Source organism: Sinohyriopsis cumingii, chromosome 6, assembly GCF_028554795.1.
Source record: "Sinohyriopsis cumingii isolate HCF-2022 chromosome 6, ASM2855479v2, whole genome shotgun sequence".
Taxonomy (NCBI): Eukaryota; Metazoa; Mollusca; class Bivalvia; order Unionida; family Unionidae; genus Sinohyriopsis; species Sinohyriopsis cumingii.
In genome coordinates this window covers 118,114,298-118,135,020 of record NC_142966.1, presented here as the reverse complement: position 1 = coordinate 118,135,020, position 20,723 = coordinate 118,114,298, and the positions used below count along the sequence as shown (strand labels likewise).

The 20,723-nt window shown below is 38.2% G+C and overlaps 1 protein-coding gene across 4 annotated transcripts in view; it reads right to left on the bottom strand.

Annotated features, from left to right (window-relative positions):
• Positions 1-20,723, bottom strand: part of LOC149797818 (prestin-like) — a 97,370-nt gene that overhangs the window by 9,745 nt on the left and 66,902 nt on the right. For all 4 annotated transcript variants that reach the window (XM_089962818.1, XM_089962819.1, XM_089962816.1 and 1 more), the window contains exons 6-15: positions 19,916-20,071; positions 17,716-17,798; positions 14,671-14,818; positions 14,283-14,396; positions 13,973-14,050; positions 13,564-13,659; positions 8,699-8,805; positions 2,082-2,151; positions 1,561-1,725; positions 343-522 (exon numbers count right to left, since the gene is read on the bottom strand). In XM_089962818.1, coding sequence (XP_089818944.1) covers positions 343-522; positions 1,561-1,725; positions 2,082-2,151; positions 8,699-8,805; positions 13,564-13,659; positions 13,973-14,050; positions 14,283-14,396; positions 14,671-14,818; positions 17,716-17,798; positions 19,916-20,071 — 1,197 coding nt within the window. The remainder of the gene's footprint in view (positions 1-342; positions 523-1,560; positions 1,726-2,081; positions 2,152-8,698; positions 8,806-13,563; positions 13,660-13,972; positions 14,051-14,282; positions 14,397-14,670; positions 14,819-17,715; positions 17,799-19,915; positions 20,072-20,723) is intronic.

The following is a 20,723-nucleotide window of genomic DNA, read 5'->3' as shown; positions in this document are numbered from 1 at the left end:
AATGTTTTATTTATTCCTGTAAATAATACGGTTTTGACATATTTACATGAGAGTACACAAACTTAAGATTTTACACTAATACTATAGCATACTTATATTAAACCTAATTATTCTGTAGGTCCTAGATTCATGAAAATGCTCACAAATCTCCTGAGATTGTGATTTTACACTATGTTCCTTATAAATACTTCAAACAATATCGCCGTTTTACGAAGAGATCGTTGAAAAGCTCCTAATCTATTTGTCCAAGCAAAATGGTTGGACAAAAGATATTGCTCACCAATTTTCACAAAATATCTACTAATTAGCATCAAGGTAACGATTTTGACTAAGACTTTATACCTGTTTGAGAATCTTTGCTCCCACTGAGTCAATGAATGGAACAGCAGAAAAGTCAATGATAATGTGATGTACTGGACAGATATCAGCTCTGGTGGGCGTAGATTTTGTCACGTTGCCGTTCGTGACAGTGCTAATGGGAGCAGCGATGCCCCTTGTATTTTCTTCAGCAGGAAAATTTACCTACAATATAATGCATATCAATTTACCTAAAATATAATACATATCAATTTGGATACAGTATAATACATATCATTTTAGATACAGTTTAATACATATCAATTTGGATACAGTATAATACATATAAATTAACATACAATATAATTTATATCAATTTACCTACAGTATAATACATATCAATTTGGATACACTATGACTGCATTTTTTAAAAACACTTAAAATAGAATATTTTATTAGACGAACTTGGTGTATTATATATTTTTATAATTCTTTTGTCATTTTCACGATAAAATAAGTGTTTTATGTTCTTCTTATCTCTTATAGAAACTCACATCTGACTAAATTTAAGGAAAAAATCTTGATTTATCCATATTTTTAGTCTTTTCTGCAAATGATTACAGTTTAATGATATTATCCATTCATAACAAACATTCAGATATATATATATATATATATATATATATATATATATATATATATATATATATATATATATATATATATATCTGACATTGTATGTCCTCTAAATTGTATCTTTAATGTTTCTTTGGGTTTTTTTTCAATATTTACTGACAGAAGATAATCTTGAATGAATTAGTGCACTGCTCCAACATAGGGTTTTGTTTCAGACATCTATTACAATTCCTTTTTTACCATAAAGTATTATATACACAGAGGCGTCACTAGGGTTGGTGTCACCAAGTGCGGTAACTCATTGTGTCATCCACCCACCCCATGGACCTCCTTCCTGCACGCAAATTATTTTTTTTTATAGATAGTCAGGTGCAGTAACTCATGATGTCACCCCCTTTGACCTCCTTCCTGCACCAAAATTTAAAAATTGTATTGACAGTCATTTTGGTGTCACCCTTCTGATAGTGACACCCGGTGCGGTCCGCACCGGCCTTGACCCCCTCCCCCCAACCCCCCGCACCCCGCTAGTAACGCTTGTCTATACAATTGCATCAAAGCGAATATCATGTTTGTTTCATATACACACACATACTGGATGAATGGAATAAGATAGGAAATATGTTGTACCGTGATTGAAACTACATTCTTCAGTGCCATCCTTCGTAGTTGTTTTCTGATTTTCTCTGGTTTCACTCCAGTTATTCTTTGCAGTTTTGTGACAAATATGTCACCATTGGCAAAATAGAGTGGGGAGTTGAAACCAACAATCTTGATGCCTGTTTTCAGATTTGCCTAATAATAATAATAATAATAATAATAATAATAATAATAATAATAATAATAACAATAAATAATAATAATAATAATAATAATAATAATAATAATAATAATAATAATAATAAGAGCAATGTTTATCAAGTATCGGTGTAATTTCTATTTTAAATGTTAATATACTTTCAACTCAACATTCACCTTTATAATGGTATAATGCAGGTGTAACATCCTGGATGTCATGATTTAAAATAAAACAACTAATTTGATAAAGAAAAATTGATGTTATAAATAAATTCCACATATTACTAAAAAGATATTAAATACCGAAATGTGATTAAAAACTTAAATATTGCATATCTTAATAGATTCATTACCTTACTATATTTATTTGGGTCTCTGTAGACTTTTGTGTCACTGATCGTACTCATGGGAGAAACAACTGCCCTGTAAATAAGATCAACAAATCAGAAAACAACCACATACTGTTTTTTGTGGCTTTGAAAGATAGTTGTTCTATATCATGCCGAGGAAATGGGAACTAAGTGCCGTTCCCAAGTAAGCACTGTGGCAGCCTACATGGCCTAGCCTGGGTGTGTATCGAACGCAGGACCCTTGTATAATGAATCTGATGTTCTACCAACTGAGCTACCATGGTTCCATAAAAGAACAAATAAATGTGAAAGCAACTTATTGAAGTCTATATAATTCATATACATTTGCGAAAAAATGAATATGTATTCAACGGAGCTTGCACAAATGGGTACATGCTGTTTGCTAAAAATAGTAACAAATAAAATAGAGCATGCATGATCTGCTTTCACATTATGATATGCAGATTAAAAGTAACCTCTGTCGAATTGGCCTGTGCAGTATACAGATAAATCCAGAAGAAAAAAAAACAATTCAAAAGCTTTACTTTACAGATGTATAACTTGATCAAAATAAAATTCCATGGATAGTATGTATTGATTTTCATATTGGTTGGTTCAATTATCTCTGTTTAGGATAGTATATATAGACACACACACACACACACACACACACACACACACACACACACACATATATATATATATATATATATATATATATATATATATATATATATATATATATATATATATATATATATATATATATATATGAAAAAATTAATCTGTCCATGCGTCGGAAAATGCATACAAAAATTGGTTCGTGTAACAGAAAAAAATCCATGCTTTATTCTTTCAAACGCTCGAAGGAATATAGCATGGATATTTTTACAATCTTCTCTAATATAAACTAATATAGCGAGAGAAAGAGAGAGAGAATTATAAATATACACCAGACAGAACAGAAAGTGCTTTCCCTAGATTCTATAGAAGAATGCTTGATAATAGTAGGTATAATCAATATTATAATACAAATGATACTATCATGCAGGTTAGAGAATTTTTAATTCGTACATTACAGAGATTCGAACCCGGGTCCGCGGATAAACGGCACCCGTAGTTTTTCCTGCACACATGAGCCGATATTCCCTCACGACTAATCACACATTACAGAGGATTACGAATGTACATCAAACAGAACAGAAAGTGCTGTCGTTAGATTGTACAGCAGAATGCTTGACAGTGGTGACATAATTTGTTTTTATGCGAATAAATAGCATTATTATACTGGTTAGAGAGTTTTAATTCATACTATATGGGATGTATGGGGTGTCTGAGGAGGACTAGCACTTCTGGTTGGGGGAAGCAGTCGTACTCCTTCGGGGTAGATTGACCACCTTCGGTCCCCTCTTGCCACTCAGCTCTCACCTGTGGCTCCAAGATGCTGTGGTATGCGCAGCGGCCACATCCCCGAAAACGGCCTCGACTGGCTGGCTAAACCAGGCTGACGGTAGCTGATGGGTCTTAAACCGTCGGTGAGTTAGGCTACCTAGCATGTGAGGACTGGATTCAGCAGCCTGCGCGGAGGAACCAACTGCCCATCAACGGGCAGAATAGTCAATTCCCAGCAAAGCGCCGTGTAGCGCTAAGAGCTTAACGATACACGTAGGACATTCTGGTCATCCACTGCACTCAACTTTGTCTCCAGCCTTCTTGACTTTGTCATGCTGCTGTACTCAGATGGTATTGGGCGAGAGAGTGAGGTCGACGAACTGCGTAACTTTTCTTCACTTTGAAAAAAGTCACCGCGAAAGTCACTCTTGTCATCCACCCATCCCATTTCATCACCCACTAAAGTTGTATGGCGACAGGCAAGCGACGAAATGGCAGGTGTGGGTACTCTTGCAGCTGTAGCCGCATATCTTCATGCAGGCGGCTTAAGCCATTGGGGTCGTTCACCACTGACACAGAGCAGCAGAGGAGTCTGGCAGCCCCCTAAGCGACTGAGCGGCCCTCTTCAAGAATGCACTGCTCACCTCCTTGGCATGATGAGGGGCTAGAAAAGGTGCCCTAAACATTGCTTGCTCTACACCTCCCTAGCCAGCTTAACGCGGCTAGCGGGAACCCTACTCCAGCGGTCGAAATCCAAAGAATGAAAATGAGGATTGTTCCTCTCGCACTTTGCGCATGGAATGTTCGCACCTTAGTGGAAAGAGACGACGAGGAAAGACCCCAGAGGAGAACCGCCCTAATAGGAAAGGAACTCACCAGATACAACGTGGACATTGCTGCCTTGAGCGAGACCCGGCTTGGAGAAGAAGGCGAACTCTTCGAAAGGTGGTTCAGATACACTTTCGTTTAAGCCATCGTGGAAGTGAAGAGCGCCGTGAGGTTGGTGTCGGCTTTGCAGTGAATACAGCACTGACTGGCAAATTGACTGGATCTTCCAGGGGAGTAAACGACAGACTCATGACCATGAAACTCCACTTCTTGTCTGGAAGAAAGCATCTTACCAACATCAGTTGCTACGATTCAACTATGACCAACCCGAATGAACTGAAGGTCACGTTCTATGGGGATCTTTACTCCGTCTTTGCTGACATTCAAATGGCAGAGATGCTCGACATTTTCTGGCGACTTCAGTGCAAGAGTTAGCTGTGATCAGGTTGCCTGGAATGGAGAGTTAGGAAAACACGGAGTTGGTCACTGTAACAGCCACGGTCTCTTTTTGCCCCAGACTTTCGCCGAGTATGAAATGCTGATCACCAATACTCACCAATACAATCTTCCACCGCCCTACCCGTAACCGGACGTTAGGGATGTACCCTCTCTCTAAGCACTGGCATATCATCGACTAAGTCATTGTCATGAAGATGGACTGACAGGATGTGCGCGTGACCAAGTCCTTGTGTGCTGCTGACTGCTGGACAGACCACCACCTCATCATCACCGAGCTCAACTTCCTCATTCAGCGCAAAAGACGCCCGCAGTGATAGAAGGCTCCTTAACGACCAAACATCGCCAAGCTGAAACGCACCAGTATCAGTCTCTCATGGATGCCCTGGAAGAATATCTGAAATCCACCCCGACTGGACAATCAGAATGTGGAGACCGACTGGACGGCATTCAGAGAGCTGGTTTACAGCACAACTTCGGAAATCCTAAGACCCTCAACCAGAAAGCACCAAGACTGGTTTGATGAAAACTGCGATGATATCAAGCAGTTGCTGGATGAGAAACACCGCCGCCATCAAACCTACCACAACAACCGCAAGTTCACCTCCAGGAAAGATGCGTACAAAACTATACACAGAACTGTACTGCAGAAACTTAGTCAGATGTGAGACCCATGGCTAAGCAACAAATCTGATGAGATCCAGTGCTACGCTGACAGCCATGACATGAATAACTTCTACAACATATTGAAAGACGTATATGGACCTACATCATCTGGATCAGCCACCTACTTCTCAGCACAGACGGGAACACACTAATTACTGACAAAGAGACGTTTCTTCAACGATGAGCTGAACACTTTGTCAGCATCCTCAATCGCTCTTCATCCATCAGTGATGAAGCCATCAGTCATCTCCCCCAATTACCCATCAACGAGGCACTGAATGACCCTCCAACTTTGCTCGAGACACAAAAAGCGATCCATCTGCTCGCCAGTGGCAAAGCCCCTGGTTAAGACTCCATGCCAGCTGAAGTCTACAAGTAAGGGTGCACAACAAACCTGATAGAAAGGCTTCGCCAACTGTTTTTGCTGATGTGGCAGCAAGAAACGATCCCGCAGAAATTCGAAGACGTTTCCACAATCCACCTGTTTAAGCGCAAATGGTACAGCCAGACATGCGACATCCGCTGGGGTATATCCTTGCTCTCAACTGCAGGAATGATACTCGCCAGAATCCTACTGAACCGTCTCGCTACGCTCCTTGACCAATGACTCCTGCCAGAAATCCAGTGTGGATTCCGGAAAGAATGTGGGACCATCGTTATGGTGTTTGCTGCAATGCAGCTACAATAGAAATGTCAAGAGGAAAACGCCGTCCTTCTCTCCATATAGGTGGACTTGACAAAAGCCTTTGATACTGTCAGCAGAGAAGGCTTGTGGAAAGTAATGGCCAAGTACGGATGCCCGAGAAAATTTAAATCCATGGTGCAGCATTTCCCTGGCGGCATGCAGGCACGAGTCTAAAATAATGGAGAGACATTTGAGCCATTCCCAGTAACCATTGGTGTCAAGCAGGGTTGTGTCCTGACACCGACACTGATCAGTCTGTTGTTCTCCGCCATGTTGACTAATGCTTTCAGAAACAAAGATGTTGGAGTCGGCATCAGGTAATGTATAGATGGATAACTGTTCAAACCCAGGAGGCTTCATACAAAAATCAAGGTTATGACAGACATCATCAGGGACTTCTTATTTGCTGATGACTGCGCCCTCAACGCTGGGTCAGAAGCCCAAGTGCAACGCAGCGTTGACAAGTACTAAATCTCCTGCACCAGCTTCGGTCTCACCATCAGCACCAAGAAGACTGAAGTCCTGCATCAGCCGGCCCCTGGAAAGCCCTAAGTTGAGCCCAAAATCACTGTCAACGGCCAAAAACTCAACGTAGTGAACCGCTTCACCTACCTTAGCATCTCACTATCACAAAGCGTCACTATTGACGACGAAGTGAACCTCCGAATTTCCAGAGCCAGCGCAACATTCGGCAGACTGTATGTCAACGTATGAAATAGAAGAAGCATCAGCATCCAGACCAAATTAAATGTTTACAGGGCAGTTGTGTTTTTCACACTACTTCACGCATGCGAAACGTAGACGGTGTACCAACGCCACGCCGGAAATCTTACCCACTTTCACACCACAAGTTTCAGGAAAATCCTCAACATCAAATGGCTAGAGAAGGTTCCAGACACTGAGGTACTCGCACAAGCAGATCTCCCAAGCATCCACACCATCCTGATGCAGTCCCAACTTCGCTGGGTGGGACATGCTGTACGCATGCCAAACCACTGGCTGCCTAAGAGATTCTTCTATGGCGAGCTACAGCAAGGACAACGATCCCACGGAGGTCAGAAGAAACGCTTCAGAGACAATCTGAAAGCTGCATTGAAAGTGTTCAACATAAACCCTGATTCCTGGGAGCAAACAGCAAGCGATCGAGTCACTTGGCGTTCCTCCGTGCACAAAGATTCCACGTTGTGCGAATCTAACCAAGGCAGCAGCTTCAGAGCTGAAGAGGCAAGCAAGAAAAGCGCGTGTCATCAACCATCCTGAAGATGTCCCACTCATCCCTTGACCCTTATGCAAACGCAAATTCCGTGCAAGGATTGGCCTCATCAGCCACGTGCGCACGTACAGGATAGAACCCGCCCCTCCAACCCTCGGACGACTAGAGAAGTCCTCATCGGATAAACGGACGAAAAACACACTATATTGAGATTGAAACCGGGTCCACGAATATATGGCACTCATCGTCTTGCCTGTGAGCATCAATCCATATATATATATATATATATATATATATATATATATATATATATATATATATATATATATATACCAACACTTTTAATGCTATGTTATTTTTAATTTATTAGGTATAAATATAGAATACATGTATAATATATACGCTGTATCAATGATATATCGCTCATTGTATAAATTATTCATTAAATGGAATATCGGCAAGCCTTGTTTCTTTTTAATGAAAAATTTATACATCTTGTGGTATATCATTGATACAGCGTACATACTATTCATATATATGGTCTCACGGCCTCACTGCATCTCAGCCATGCTTGCCCTGTGCAACAGTTTGGCTTTGGCACTTTATTGCATGTCCCCAACAGAGGGTGGCTGAGGGGATTAAAGTTTGTATTTACATGCACACTTGCTGTACATTCCTGGTAATTATTTGTGTTTAGTGTTTATGTGTGCTTGTTGTATATATATTATGATGCACCTAGAATCACGAAACGTCGTGAGGGATGCGTTTTGATACTTTTTCACCCTTATTAGAAAAGTCGGTCATTGTGACCATATATAATGTTTCACTGGCGCTGGTTGAAGATTTTGTACTGGAGATTTATTTCTCGGTAACTCCATATTCTAAAATCAGCTAGATGAATGTGTGCATCTCTAATAGTACCAAACCCTTGCAATATAATAATGCAGTAGTGACCTACTTTTCATATTGTACTGGTTTAGGTTAAGGTTTTGCATTTAGGTCATGACACATATTTTTCATCTCAATTCCAAATACTCCTACGCCTGGAATCATGAAACATGGTTAGGGGGGATTTTGATGAGTTCCATACTTTTATCACAGAATAGATTACTGCTGGTCATATTTCGTTTGTTTTCAGTGTTCATGTGACAATTTTTAAACAAGATTATTGCATTGTACCCTTGATTTGTGTCTGTGTTGCTTGTAACCTGGATTAGTGTCTGTTTCTTGCATTCTAGATTGATATATGTGTTGCCTGTACCCTGGATTAGCTTCTGTAATGTACACAAGTGTGTGAACAAATATACCTAGATTTAAACAAAGGAGTAAAATTTAAAATGTTGCAAAATGGAAGCGAGTGGGTGGGTGGTTGTACTTTACCTCTGAGTCCTTATCACAACTGTAAACACGGAGAACCCCAATCCAATTATAAGACCATAGTCGACATGGAGTATCACTGTGCATCCACACGTCACAACCCATATGAACTAAAAGTAAAGTGTGGCAGATGTTTTGACTAATAATTAAGAAAGTAGAAGTACAAACCGTTTCAACTTTCTAATAATAGAAAATAACACAACTTTAGATATTTTTGAGATTTGTGTGTCTCAATTCATTGTCAGAATTATTTATGAAAAGAAAATTGCATGAAGTGTTCTGAAATATTCGTAGTTTTATTATCCCTAGAATTAAGTAAATAAAAATGTAGTCTTCTTCGTCTTTCGGTGGACTTTGACGTTGACCGCATGGACAAGGTCATCACCTACTTGAATCATTGTCATATAATGCTAAACAAGTCCTACATATTCTACCTCTAAAACTACCGGATATGTTAAACGTTGCAAAAGTAGGATGAGAGTGCATGCTTGATGCTATTGTCAATATGTTACAAATTTTACTTGAAACGACAGCAATCAGGAAACTATTAAGCGGTCAAATAGATGATGTTTCTAGAAACACAGCTTCCTCTAATGTATTAATTTATGACGGATGTCTTCACCATCTGCAGCACAAAACCTAAGATCGATCAATAGTGAATGGTAACTGTCATCTGTCTTTCTGAATTTGTTTATGGCATGACAATCCTATTCACCTTTTTACAAATCCACTAGGTTAGAGCGTACGCCTCGGATGCAAGAGGTCGCGGGTTAGAACCCCGGCCGAGCCATACCAAAGACTTATAAAAATGGTAATAGCAGCTCTCTCGCTTTGTGCTCAGCATTAAGAGGTTAGTGTTAGGACTGGTGGGCCTGGTGTCAGGATAATGTGGCTGGATGGGACATCGTGTTACATGTCTGTGGCATGATGCCCCAGTGCTAGCCATCACTATAAACTGCCACACTGCAGACATACGACTAAAATGGTTAAAGCTACGTTAAAAATCCAAATCACACACACACACACACACACACACACACACACACACACAAATCCAGAAATACGAGTATGCACAAGGGTTACAAGAGAGAAATACAAAAGATATTCAAAATTGGATCGAAAGAATGATAGCAACAATGATAAAAAAGAATGCGTCGAATAAGCAGCAGAAATAATTCAGGTAAACCATTGCAGAGAGAAGAGATTAAATGTGTTATAGTTCCTAATTAGGTTGTATGATCCGGTAAATGTAATTATCTATATATTTATTGACAGACTGTTAGCAAAACACAACTTTTAGGCAAAGCATAATAAAGAAAATTGTACCAGACATTTGCCAATTTACATTATTTTTGTATTCTGCGTGAATTACACTGGATTCATAGAAATGGATTGTGGAGTATGATTTGTTCCTTTTTTTTAGATGCATAATTATCTGTATCTTTCATAATTGTTATTACATAATGATATTATACTTGTACGTCTACCATATAAATTGCAGAATAATTACATTTTATTCATTTATCGAGGATTATTACTTCCTTTTAACAGATCTTGTAGTATCCAAAATATGTGATCTATCAATGTCTGATTTGGATATTCACGCATTTCATGTTTGAATACATTACAGAAATGTGTCTGCAAAGCATCGTTTACTAAAATATGAACATAAATATACTAAATATATTTAATGTATTAGATTATTTTATATCTAACATGATATGACACAATTCAAAACTCAACCTCCAGATGAACAGATCTTACTGTATTTCGAAAGGTTTAATTTCAACTATTTCGATGGTATATTGGTAAGTCAGTTAGACGAGTCTAACAGTATAGCTTGGAATCCAGTTAGGAACCTCAAAAAAAATTTTATTACTGGAGCAATCTTCTCGCTCTCGTCGATTAGTAGCCAGTATGAGTGTATAAGTGGGTCTGAGGACTAAGTTGCATATTTGAAACTTGACATTCAGTTTGCTAGCCCCAGATAACTACCAAGGTACAATAACGGATGGAGAGGTAGTTCGCTACGAGTAAAGACTGAATTATTTCCAGAGCTCCTAGTTTTTATTTTCACTTAGAAGAGATAATGGGGAATTACATTCAATGGTGTAATTTATATTATCAAAGCGATACCACGGGGTCGGCAACCTATTTTACATAGCATAACACCTTTTCCAGATTAATTACAAAAATAAACGAGCGCGTGCCACCAGTAACACTGCTAAAATCTAGATTTTAACACTGCTAAAATCTAGATTGTTTGTTGCCCTTCGCGTGCCACACAAAACCTTTGGACATCCTACCTTGTGACGCCGTAGGTTGCCGACCACTGCGATATCCCGACGGATTTACCGTAAGAAGCCAATCAGTGACAAACTTAAACATTTCCCGTAAGAAAGCCACATATTCTATCCCATGGACGGTCATTTGCACCAGATCTCGATGGATTGACAAACAATAGAAATAAGACAAGCGTCATGAGTGAATACATGAATCAATTATACCACAGTGATGAAAATTTAAAGTTACCTAGCAAGAGATTTAATTTATCAAGCATTGAAACAAAAAAATGGCAGGTACAACGTTGAAAATGTTTGGTGTTCTATCTAATGACGTCTTTAGCGTATGGCTGTATTTGACAAAACCTGAAGCTGACTGAGATATCGATCGTGACATTCTTTGTTCTTATTTAGATACCTAGCCAATTAAAACCAATAGTATTTAAATTCAATAGCATTTAAACAATTTTTGATAGTAAAATGTCACAGAGATTATTTAAAAATGGTTGAGAGAGGTGTTAAAGACAGCCTTGAAAACATACATGCAAGAGACTTGGTCATAAACTCTCATGAGGCTGAAAAGCGTTTTCAGAGACAAACATACAAATACGCCCAATATGTACGATAATATAGACTGTCTCCTTTTCGATTGCAAATATGGAAAAATGTTGTCTAGGATGTGGACGAAGAGCACATGCAGTTGGTTTTCATAATCATATTAGTCAGCAATACAATATGCCATTACACCCTTAGTATAATATTTGATCCAGATAAACATTGCTGAACGTTTGGTGGCACTGTCATGCGAGTCATAAATCATAAGCTTGTTCACCTAATATTAATTTCTGAAATAGCATGTTTATGCTTTGTTCTATCCTTGGATAGTTGAAACAATCCACAAAATGCTTTTTGTGTTGTCAACTTTAAAACTTAAAATACAGGTCGCTTAAGACCCAATGCGATGGTTTAGTTTTGTTATTCACTCCTTTGTCAGAGAAATACTAACTTGGAAAAAGCAAATGTTTATCCTCTATGTTCGCCACTTGCTGCTAATGAGGTATTTTCATCAGCCGATACTTGTCTCCAGTATTTACCAATACCTGCCCATATCTGTAATGGCGTTTGACTGTTTTTAGAAAATTGGCAAGTGTAGGCTCAACGAAAGCCTTAAAGTACCAGATTATGTTCTTCTGGTTCACCTATCAAATCAGTATATTTTGATTTCTCTTTCTCCATCCATATGCCCCTAGTATTGGCAGTAGGATTGTTAAAGTTAGTACAGATGAGTGTGAAGTGATTCAGATCTAGATTGTGTTTGGATGATTCAAACTCATTGCAACAGGTAATGTTATAAAGCACTCAGATAAGTGTTTGTTTCTGTCGTTCAAGATGAAACCTGTATACTGATATGACTAATTATGTGATACCTGGATCTGTACAATGCCAATAAGACATGATGCCTTTATACTGATATGACTAATTATGTGATACCTGGATCTGTACAATGCCAATAAGACATGATGCCTGTAAACTGATATGACTAATTCTGTGATTCCTGAATCTGTACAATGCCAATAATACATGAATCATGCATACTGATATGACCAAATCTCTGATACCTGGATCTATACAATGCCAATAAGACACGAAGACTGTATACTGATATGACTAATTATGTGATACCTGGATCTGTAAAATACCAATAAGACATGAAGCCTGTATACTGATATGACTAATTATGTGATACTTGGATCTTTACAATGCCAGAAAGACAAGTTGCATGAATGCTGACTTCACTAATGTTGTGATACTTGGATATGTGCAATGCCAATGAGACATGAGACATGAAGCCTGAATACTGATATGACTAATTCTGTGACACTAGGATCTGTACAATGCCAAAAGGACATGAAGCCTGAATACTGATGTCACTAATGCTGTAATACTTGGATCTGTAAAATGTAAATAGGACAATTCGCATTCATCTGTTACAGCTGAATTGTAACCTTGCAGTAATGGCTTCTCACAGTGTGGTATGTGTCAGGAGTACTGCTTATTAGTTTCATGAACCTTAGATCCATTCTTTAATTGTCACAATTGTTCACAAATCAACTTTAACGCTTTCGCTCTGCTCGCTTTGCTTTACCATCAATTCTTTTAATGGCTTATTCAGCAATGGAGTTTTGGCTAGTTTTCAATTTCAATCATTTTATATAATTTTGAAAGTCTTCTCCCTCTCGTAATCTTGGTGTATCGTCGTCTTACTTTGTTTGTAAAAGGATATGCATTTGACTGTCATTGGCAAACACATTTAAATATATGTTTGACAGATGATAATTTAATTTATTTCAGTCTCTTATTAAGTTTGTATTTTTGATGGCGAAGCAATTCCACATAATTTAGTACACTGGAGAAAGATGAGATTTCTGAAAATATCTACCTTGCTACTCTTTTTCTTCAAAGCCAACACAGATATGTAATATTATTATTTTCAAGAGTTGTCAAGGATAGTTACCCTGTTTTCACAAAATCATAGTTGAATCATATAGGATGATATATATCCATCAACGTTTCTGTAATACATACAAAGTCGTACTTGGATGTCCTCCAGATCTGTGGCAGTTCTGAGAATTGTAAAATCAGACTCTTTACTGCAACCACGATGATAGCTGACAGGACACACTACAATGTAAGGTAATTTGCACAATAATTAGACGCATACGATTCTTAACTAATTATATATATATATATATATATATATATATATATATATATATATATATATATATATATATATATATATATATATATATATGCGAAGCAAAGGTTACGAAGTAGGTATGAGATTTCATAAGCATGACAGTAATAGTAATATTCCACGCTTTTGTATAATCAAAATTTCACCAACAACATGGTCTGCGATAGATTTGTTTAATTTATAAGTATTAATGTACCTAAACATACTGAGAAAAAAGATACAAGGACATGTACTTACAGTAGGCAAGCATTTGAAAAGGTATCCAATCCACAGAATTACTATTAGAACCATGGCGGAAGAACCTAAGCTGGTAACCTGAAGAAAAGAGCAGTATAATAAATTTAAAATGGAAACCAATGAGAAAGGCAAAGACAAAAAAGTTTCAAGAACATTAATTACTTGAATATAATAGATATTTAAAACAGTTCAAGTGTTTGCAAAAGAAACTTATATTATTGTTCTCATATACATACTGAATGTATATACCCTATTATGTGACGAGAAAAGGGCAAATAAATCTATAAAAAAAATAAAATTGTACATTTACCTGTGTTCTACCACCTGCCGATTCTTGCACAGAGCTTCTAGACACGGAGGCTGCATATGGATAACAGCTAAAGAAGGATCCAAAGATATTGCCAGCACCATAGGCTAGCAGTTCCTGAAAAGGGTCAAAGATGTCATCAGTACGTGTAATAACACGAAAGGTACCAACTATTTCTTTCATAATCTCAGTAGATCCATCTGCCAATGTCTCTCTTATTTTATCATTCAAAGATGTTCATATACACATGTTCATCTAGACAAAGTCGTTCAAACACGGTACATGGTCCCAAAAAGGAAAAGAAAGGAAAAGTGAAATTAGAAAAGGGAATGAAGCAACAGTAGGTGAGAAAAGACAAACTGGAAAGAGGAAAGAAACTAAATGTCGGTACCTGATTAGAATCCAGACTGTAGTTGTGCTTTTTCGCCAGCAGAGCAGCCATTGAGACAGATTGGGCAAAGGAAATGATGGCAATGATAATGATGTCCGTGATATACAAGTCAACCTTTTCTAATGATGGATAAGATGGTACTGGCATCCTGTAAATAAAGAGTAGTAATATTTACTGTTAGGCATTTACTACTCTTATCCTACCAAAAATTAAAATATAATCCTTAAATCGGTGATTACAAGTTAGGTGTCATTATCTGAAATGTCTGTACAAATTATGGGGCTTTTTTGTGACCAATGTCTTTTTGAAACGAAACGGTACCGGGTCATTCCGGGACCAGCTGCTGACTACGTAACGGAGCCTGCCGTTTTGTCCTGAAACGTCACCGCGCCGTTTATCAGTCTGAACATTGTCCTGAAACAGAACTGGTCCACTTAGTAACAGTAACCGATCTTTGGTTGGAAACAGCATTGAGACGTTTCGTAAACAATTATTATGTGCGTACATATTACAGTTTAGATGGGATAACCATCTGATGCAATGAATCATTCATACTCATAAGCAATTATTGCTATTTTAGAAAAAATGAATGAGGAATTTACACAAATCGCAGATCCGAGTACAGAGACCTCGAAGAAGTAACAAATTCCAAATAATAAGACGAAAATCAAAACAAAGGCGAAGAAAAGAGGTAGTTAACATCGAGTAAGAAATATCAAAAGAGCATAAGAAAAACAAAGAATGCGGAGGAGACAAAGAAGATTAAAAAAGCCAGAAACGTTGGAAAGGAAAAAAGAAGATGACGCTAGTGACAACCAATGAAAGTGCGTGAGGTAGTCCAGCAAGAATAAGCAATTATCAAAAAAGAAGCAGCTATAATACCAATCACAAAGACATCATCAAAAAAAAAATCACCAGCGTGTCAGTATCTTTTTTCTAAAAATGCCAATTAAATTATTTTTATGTGGTTTCAAATATGTTGAAGATGTCGCCAACACGGACATCCGGTATTAAAATCACTTAGCTTCCTCCTCCTCTGTCTGTTTTTTTCCCAACCGTGAAAAGGGGCTCTTTCAAAGAACAAAGTCCAAGACAAAACAGTCATGATGTAAACCTTAGTCCATGTCAAGGACAATACTGCACTCAATTTATGCTGCTGAGAAATTTGTTTCGTCCAGTGTTTACGTTAAACTTGGACACAAGTGCTTGTATAGCATAAGAAGTTTAGATATTATTGCAACAGTAACATCTACAAGATGCCCGTCTAAAATGACCACATTGCATTTGGGGTGTCATAAAATTGCAATGAATTCAAATCGTCTGCCTTTATGTCAAATATGCAATGCCGATGACACAACCAAACCTAAAACACCGATACAAAACAAATAAAACAAATTGAAATTGCTCCCAGCATCATGGACACTACTCGGACGTTTTTCGAACGTGTTGAATGGATACACTTCATTGAGGAAGAAACATACTTACCATTACCAAATGGTAATTTGGAAAACATTCATTGCAAGAACATTCAGTGGCCGAAAAGAAGAAACACTACACAGTCCAACAAAGAGAGTTTCTTCCAATACCAATGGGATCTTTATGGGCAAACGTTGCTGTTCCCATGTTAGGTAGCTGGTTGTATTTAAGAACTAGCCGTTTTGAAATACAAAGAAAGACCCATTCCCGAATGATGCCAGTGATGCAAAACTGTACTGATGTAAGGACGAAAATACCCTCAGTTTAATACACATGGTGGATGGACATCCATCGTTGGTAGGAGCGCCTGGTACCTTACTTGGCCGCTGATCATGGCGTGACTGAGGAGGTTGTGTTGCAAAAAGAGCTGTAATATATGATGAATGTATCGGAATTGTAAGAAACGAAATAAGCACAATGGTACGAAATATGTTGCTCCGTTATCAAACGTTTCGTCACAATCCTTTAAAAGGCACAGAAAATCCAACTCTAAGGATTTTACCAAGAATGTGTTGTTAAGGAGAACCTATCCTGAGATCCGTGCTCCTCAATGTGTATCTGTCTATCTATCTATCTATCTATCTATCTATCTATCTATCTATCTATCTATCTATCTCTATAACTATATATCAATTAGATTGTTTCATTTCACATATTTATCGTAATATAACACACTGAGTTTTCTTTCTGTTCACACGCTGATTAATTCTGATTTTAAAAAAAAATAATCTTACCTTTTTAAGACACGACATTAAGCAAAAAAACAGACTGTGCATTTATAATGGCAGAGGTTTTTAACGGACAGCACCAGTACAAAAGAATTCAGACTACAAATTGGTGATGTGCCATCTCAGGACCGGAAATCGTAAGAATGAAATGCTTTGTTCACTAATGACCCCGTTCTGATTCAGGACAAGTTACACTGTTGAGTTACGACATGGCTGTGTTGATTCACATCCAGATTATATGGCTTATGGACGTTAGAAGTCCAGATAAAGATCTCAAAACGGCAAGGGATCATTTCAGGACCATACACAATTGTTGCAACCTCACCTGGTCCTCAAAACAGCACCTGTCTGGTTCTAAACGGTGCTTAGACCCAAATCGGCGTGTAACACAAACACCCATGAAAGCATGTTGACAGACAATAATATCCACTTGCGCTAGACTGTGTGCAGAGACAATCGCCAAAATGCTTGTAGTACATATGATATAATTAATTATACTTTCTGATATGTAAACAACATATACTATACTCTGTTTCATACAGAACTATAAATGCAGAAACTTTTCTTTTCCTGTTATTGAATTTTAGGGTAACCAAGTCACGGCCCTTAAGCAAAATGGATCAGGAATTTTGGTTTCAAGAAGTGAGGAGTCAACTTCCAAGTCACGGCCCTTAAGCAAAATGGATCAGGAATTTTGGTTTCAAGAAGTGAGGAGTCAACTTCCAAGTCACGGCCCTTAAGCAAAATGGATCAGGAATTTTGGTTTCAAGAAGTGAGGAGTCAGCTTACATTTATTGTGATCCTAAGTAATTTAATAATTTTGGTTGTTCATGGTACTTACCCAACTGGAATATCGCCGACGATCTGGACACGGAAACGTTTATTAAAGTCCCAGACATATGATGTCACAGTACCGATGACAACCTAAAAATCGGAAAAATAATTTTCATTGCATTTTACGACTAAATTCATTTGTGATTTACATTCTAACACATTATTTTTCTGGCGCCGCACCGGTGGCCAAAGTGGTTACAGCATCCACCTCGGTGCGGGCGGTCGCGGGTTCAACCCAGGCCGAGTCATACCAGAGACTTATAAAAATGGTAGTAGCAGCTGTCTCGCTTGGCGTTCAGCATTAACAGGTTAGTGTTAGGACTGGTGTCAGGATAACGTGACTCGGTCGGACATGATGCTATACATTACCACATACTGCCACTCTGCAAACATTGTAGCGATATGATGAAAATTGGTTTAGCTGCGTTAAAAAATCTAAATCACACACACACACTTTTCTGACACATTAATCATTACATAAACCCTGATTATGTAGATTCCAGATGTGTATATTAGTTACAGTGCTATGCAATACAATTAATCAGGATAACATATACAGAGGACGTATGATTCACCTCGACAATATATCCGTTTTTTGAAACGGTATAAAGTATGATCATTTATCTTATTACAACTGATATTGCCCTCACGCATTACCTGTTTGATAAATTCAACGAATAACAATTTCGTGACAATTCAATAGTCAAGTGCTTCAAATTTCCCAGGTACTCTCTTTCCGCTCGATCATGTGATAACCTATTGCATCACTTGATTAGTAGGGTGAGACAGCTTTCCACCTGTCCCTGTATTATACGCATATGTGTATTCTTCTCTCCCATTCCTCCAAATCCTTCTCCTCTTCCTCCCGACTTTCTCAAAATTCCTTCTCCTCCGTAGCTTCTTTATACTCTTTCTTTACTTTCTCCTCCTCGACTTCTTTTCCTGGGGCCCCGAGTGGCCGAGTGGTCTAAAGCGCTCACCGTTCCGGATCACTGCCATCTCACCTCTGTCTGCGTAGGTTCGAGTCCAAGGCTCGGCTAGCGTTTGTACGTGGGAAAGCCTGCCAGTAGCTTCTCTTGGGTCGGTGGTTCTTCCCTGAGTTTTCCAGGGTTCTTCCTCCACCATTTATACTGGCCGCCATGTATAGCCTATCGTGTGCTGAAATATGGCGTTAAACCCTAGAACAACAACAACAACAACTTCTTTTCCTCCTCCTCCTTGACTCTCTCGACTATACCTGACTCATTTCCATCTCCCTGTTAGAGAATCGGGACTTAACTGAACTGGAAGTTCTGTCCCCCAAAAAGCCTCCTTTACGAAGCTTTGTCTTTCCTTGGAATCTCCTAAGTTTTACCGCCAAAATACAAGTGGCTTCATCGGAGTAACCTTATATTGCTCAGCAATCGTCCTAGGCGAGACTAAATTTTCGCTTGCTAGTTAGAAGTAATAATTTGGATCGAATTTTTATCACAATTCTGATTGGGTGTCGCTTTGACTCAATCCAATCAGACTTAGCGGACAATGTCCTTCTTGCAGTCTTTCCACGTGGGGACGGTTTTAGAACACGCCACGTTTCTCCCTCATGGGTTCCTCTTATCCTATGATGTTAGGACTAAGCTGTAAAACATAGGTGGGAAGTCGCGTAATATAACGTCTGTGCTGATTCAAGATGCCAGATCTTACCTTGCGTAAGAGATTAACTCTAGCCTGCGGCAATGTTTAGACATCAAACCATGGCTTGTAATAATACCTTAGTTTACACATGACTTACGTACTGGAGATGAGCAAACGTGACAGTAGGTAGAATTTACATTAATAAGGACAAATACTCATGACCGACTATGACACTAACGGAATATATAGTGGTGCCATATGTCATTATCTTCAACATTTTACTATAGGTCCATATTCAACTTCAGTAACGCGTTATGGAGAATGAGACAAAAATAAATAAATAATTAAAAGATAAATAATAATAATATAGCCTTCAGCTAATGATTATCCAATCAAATCCGTCAGTGTCATTTCAAAATTAACTGGATATCCATACGTCTAATTAAAAACAACAAAAGATTTATAACTTTTTTAGTCCTGATGTGTTGCCCGGAAGAATTTAATCGCTTTGTGCTGTCGAAATTACACTCTTCAACTTTTCAATAATCTTTAATTGTAATTTGTTATTATTTTTAGTAATAACAGAGACTTACCACTAAAAGTTCAATTGGAATCGGGACCTTCAACTTTTTCTTGAATCTTTGGTTGACTTGCTCTTTTACAATATACAAAAGCACCATGCATATGATGGAAATGACGAGTGTTGGTATGTTTGTCTGTACAATACTTTGGAAGATATATCTGTATGTCTGAAAAGCAAAGGTAGAATTAAATTGGTCACGCGCTCCAATTCGCTACCCCATTATCGCAAGTCACGGGAGACAATCTACTACCTTCCTTTATCACCCGAAGTTGTATGTGCAGAAATTTCTTCTTATCTCATTCATTTGCAACACCCTGCTTAACCAGTAACTACAACCGCGAGTCGTATTCTAACCATTGTGGCCCAGCATAGATTTTCACGATGATTGAATGAGCCAATCACAGTTTCTCTTTCAAACACGATTGATAAAACAGGTACTTTCATTCATGTGTTAGAGATGGATAACTTTTTCGTTTATGAGGTGTTTTTTGCTTATGAGAACCGAAACATCTCCGCGCAGACAGTCACAAGTGAAAAGAAGCGTAGCAGACTGTCATACGTCTCTTGCGACGAGGCACTAACTCATTATATCACGCAAATAAAATCATTTTAATGGCAAGCAGATTTTTACTTCCATATCTTCATTTGTTTCTCATCTTCACTTATGCAACGTTTTGAGAAAACAAAGTACATAACCGAATAAGGAATAATAACTGACTGGTAAGAGATAAGTGTTTACTTACCTTGTATACCCGCGTATAACGCGCTTTCAATTATAAGCAAAGAAGCCCCGGATTGTATACTAAATTATTCGCTGA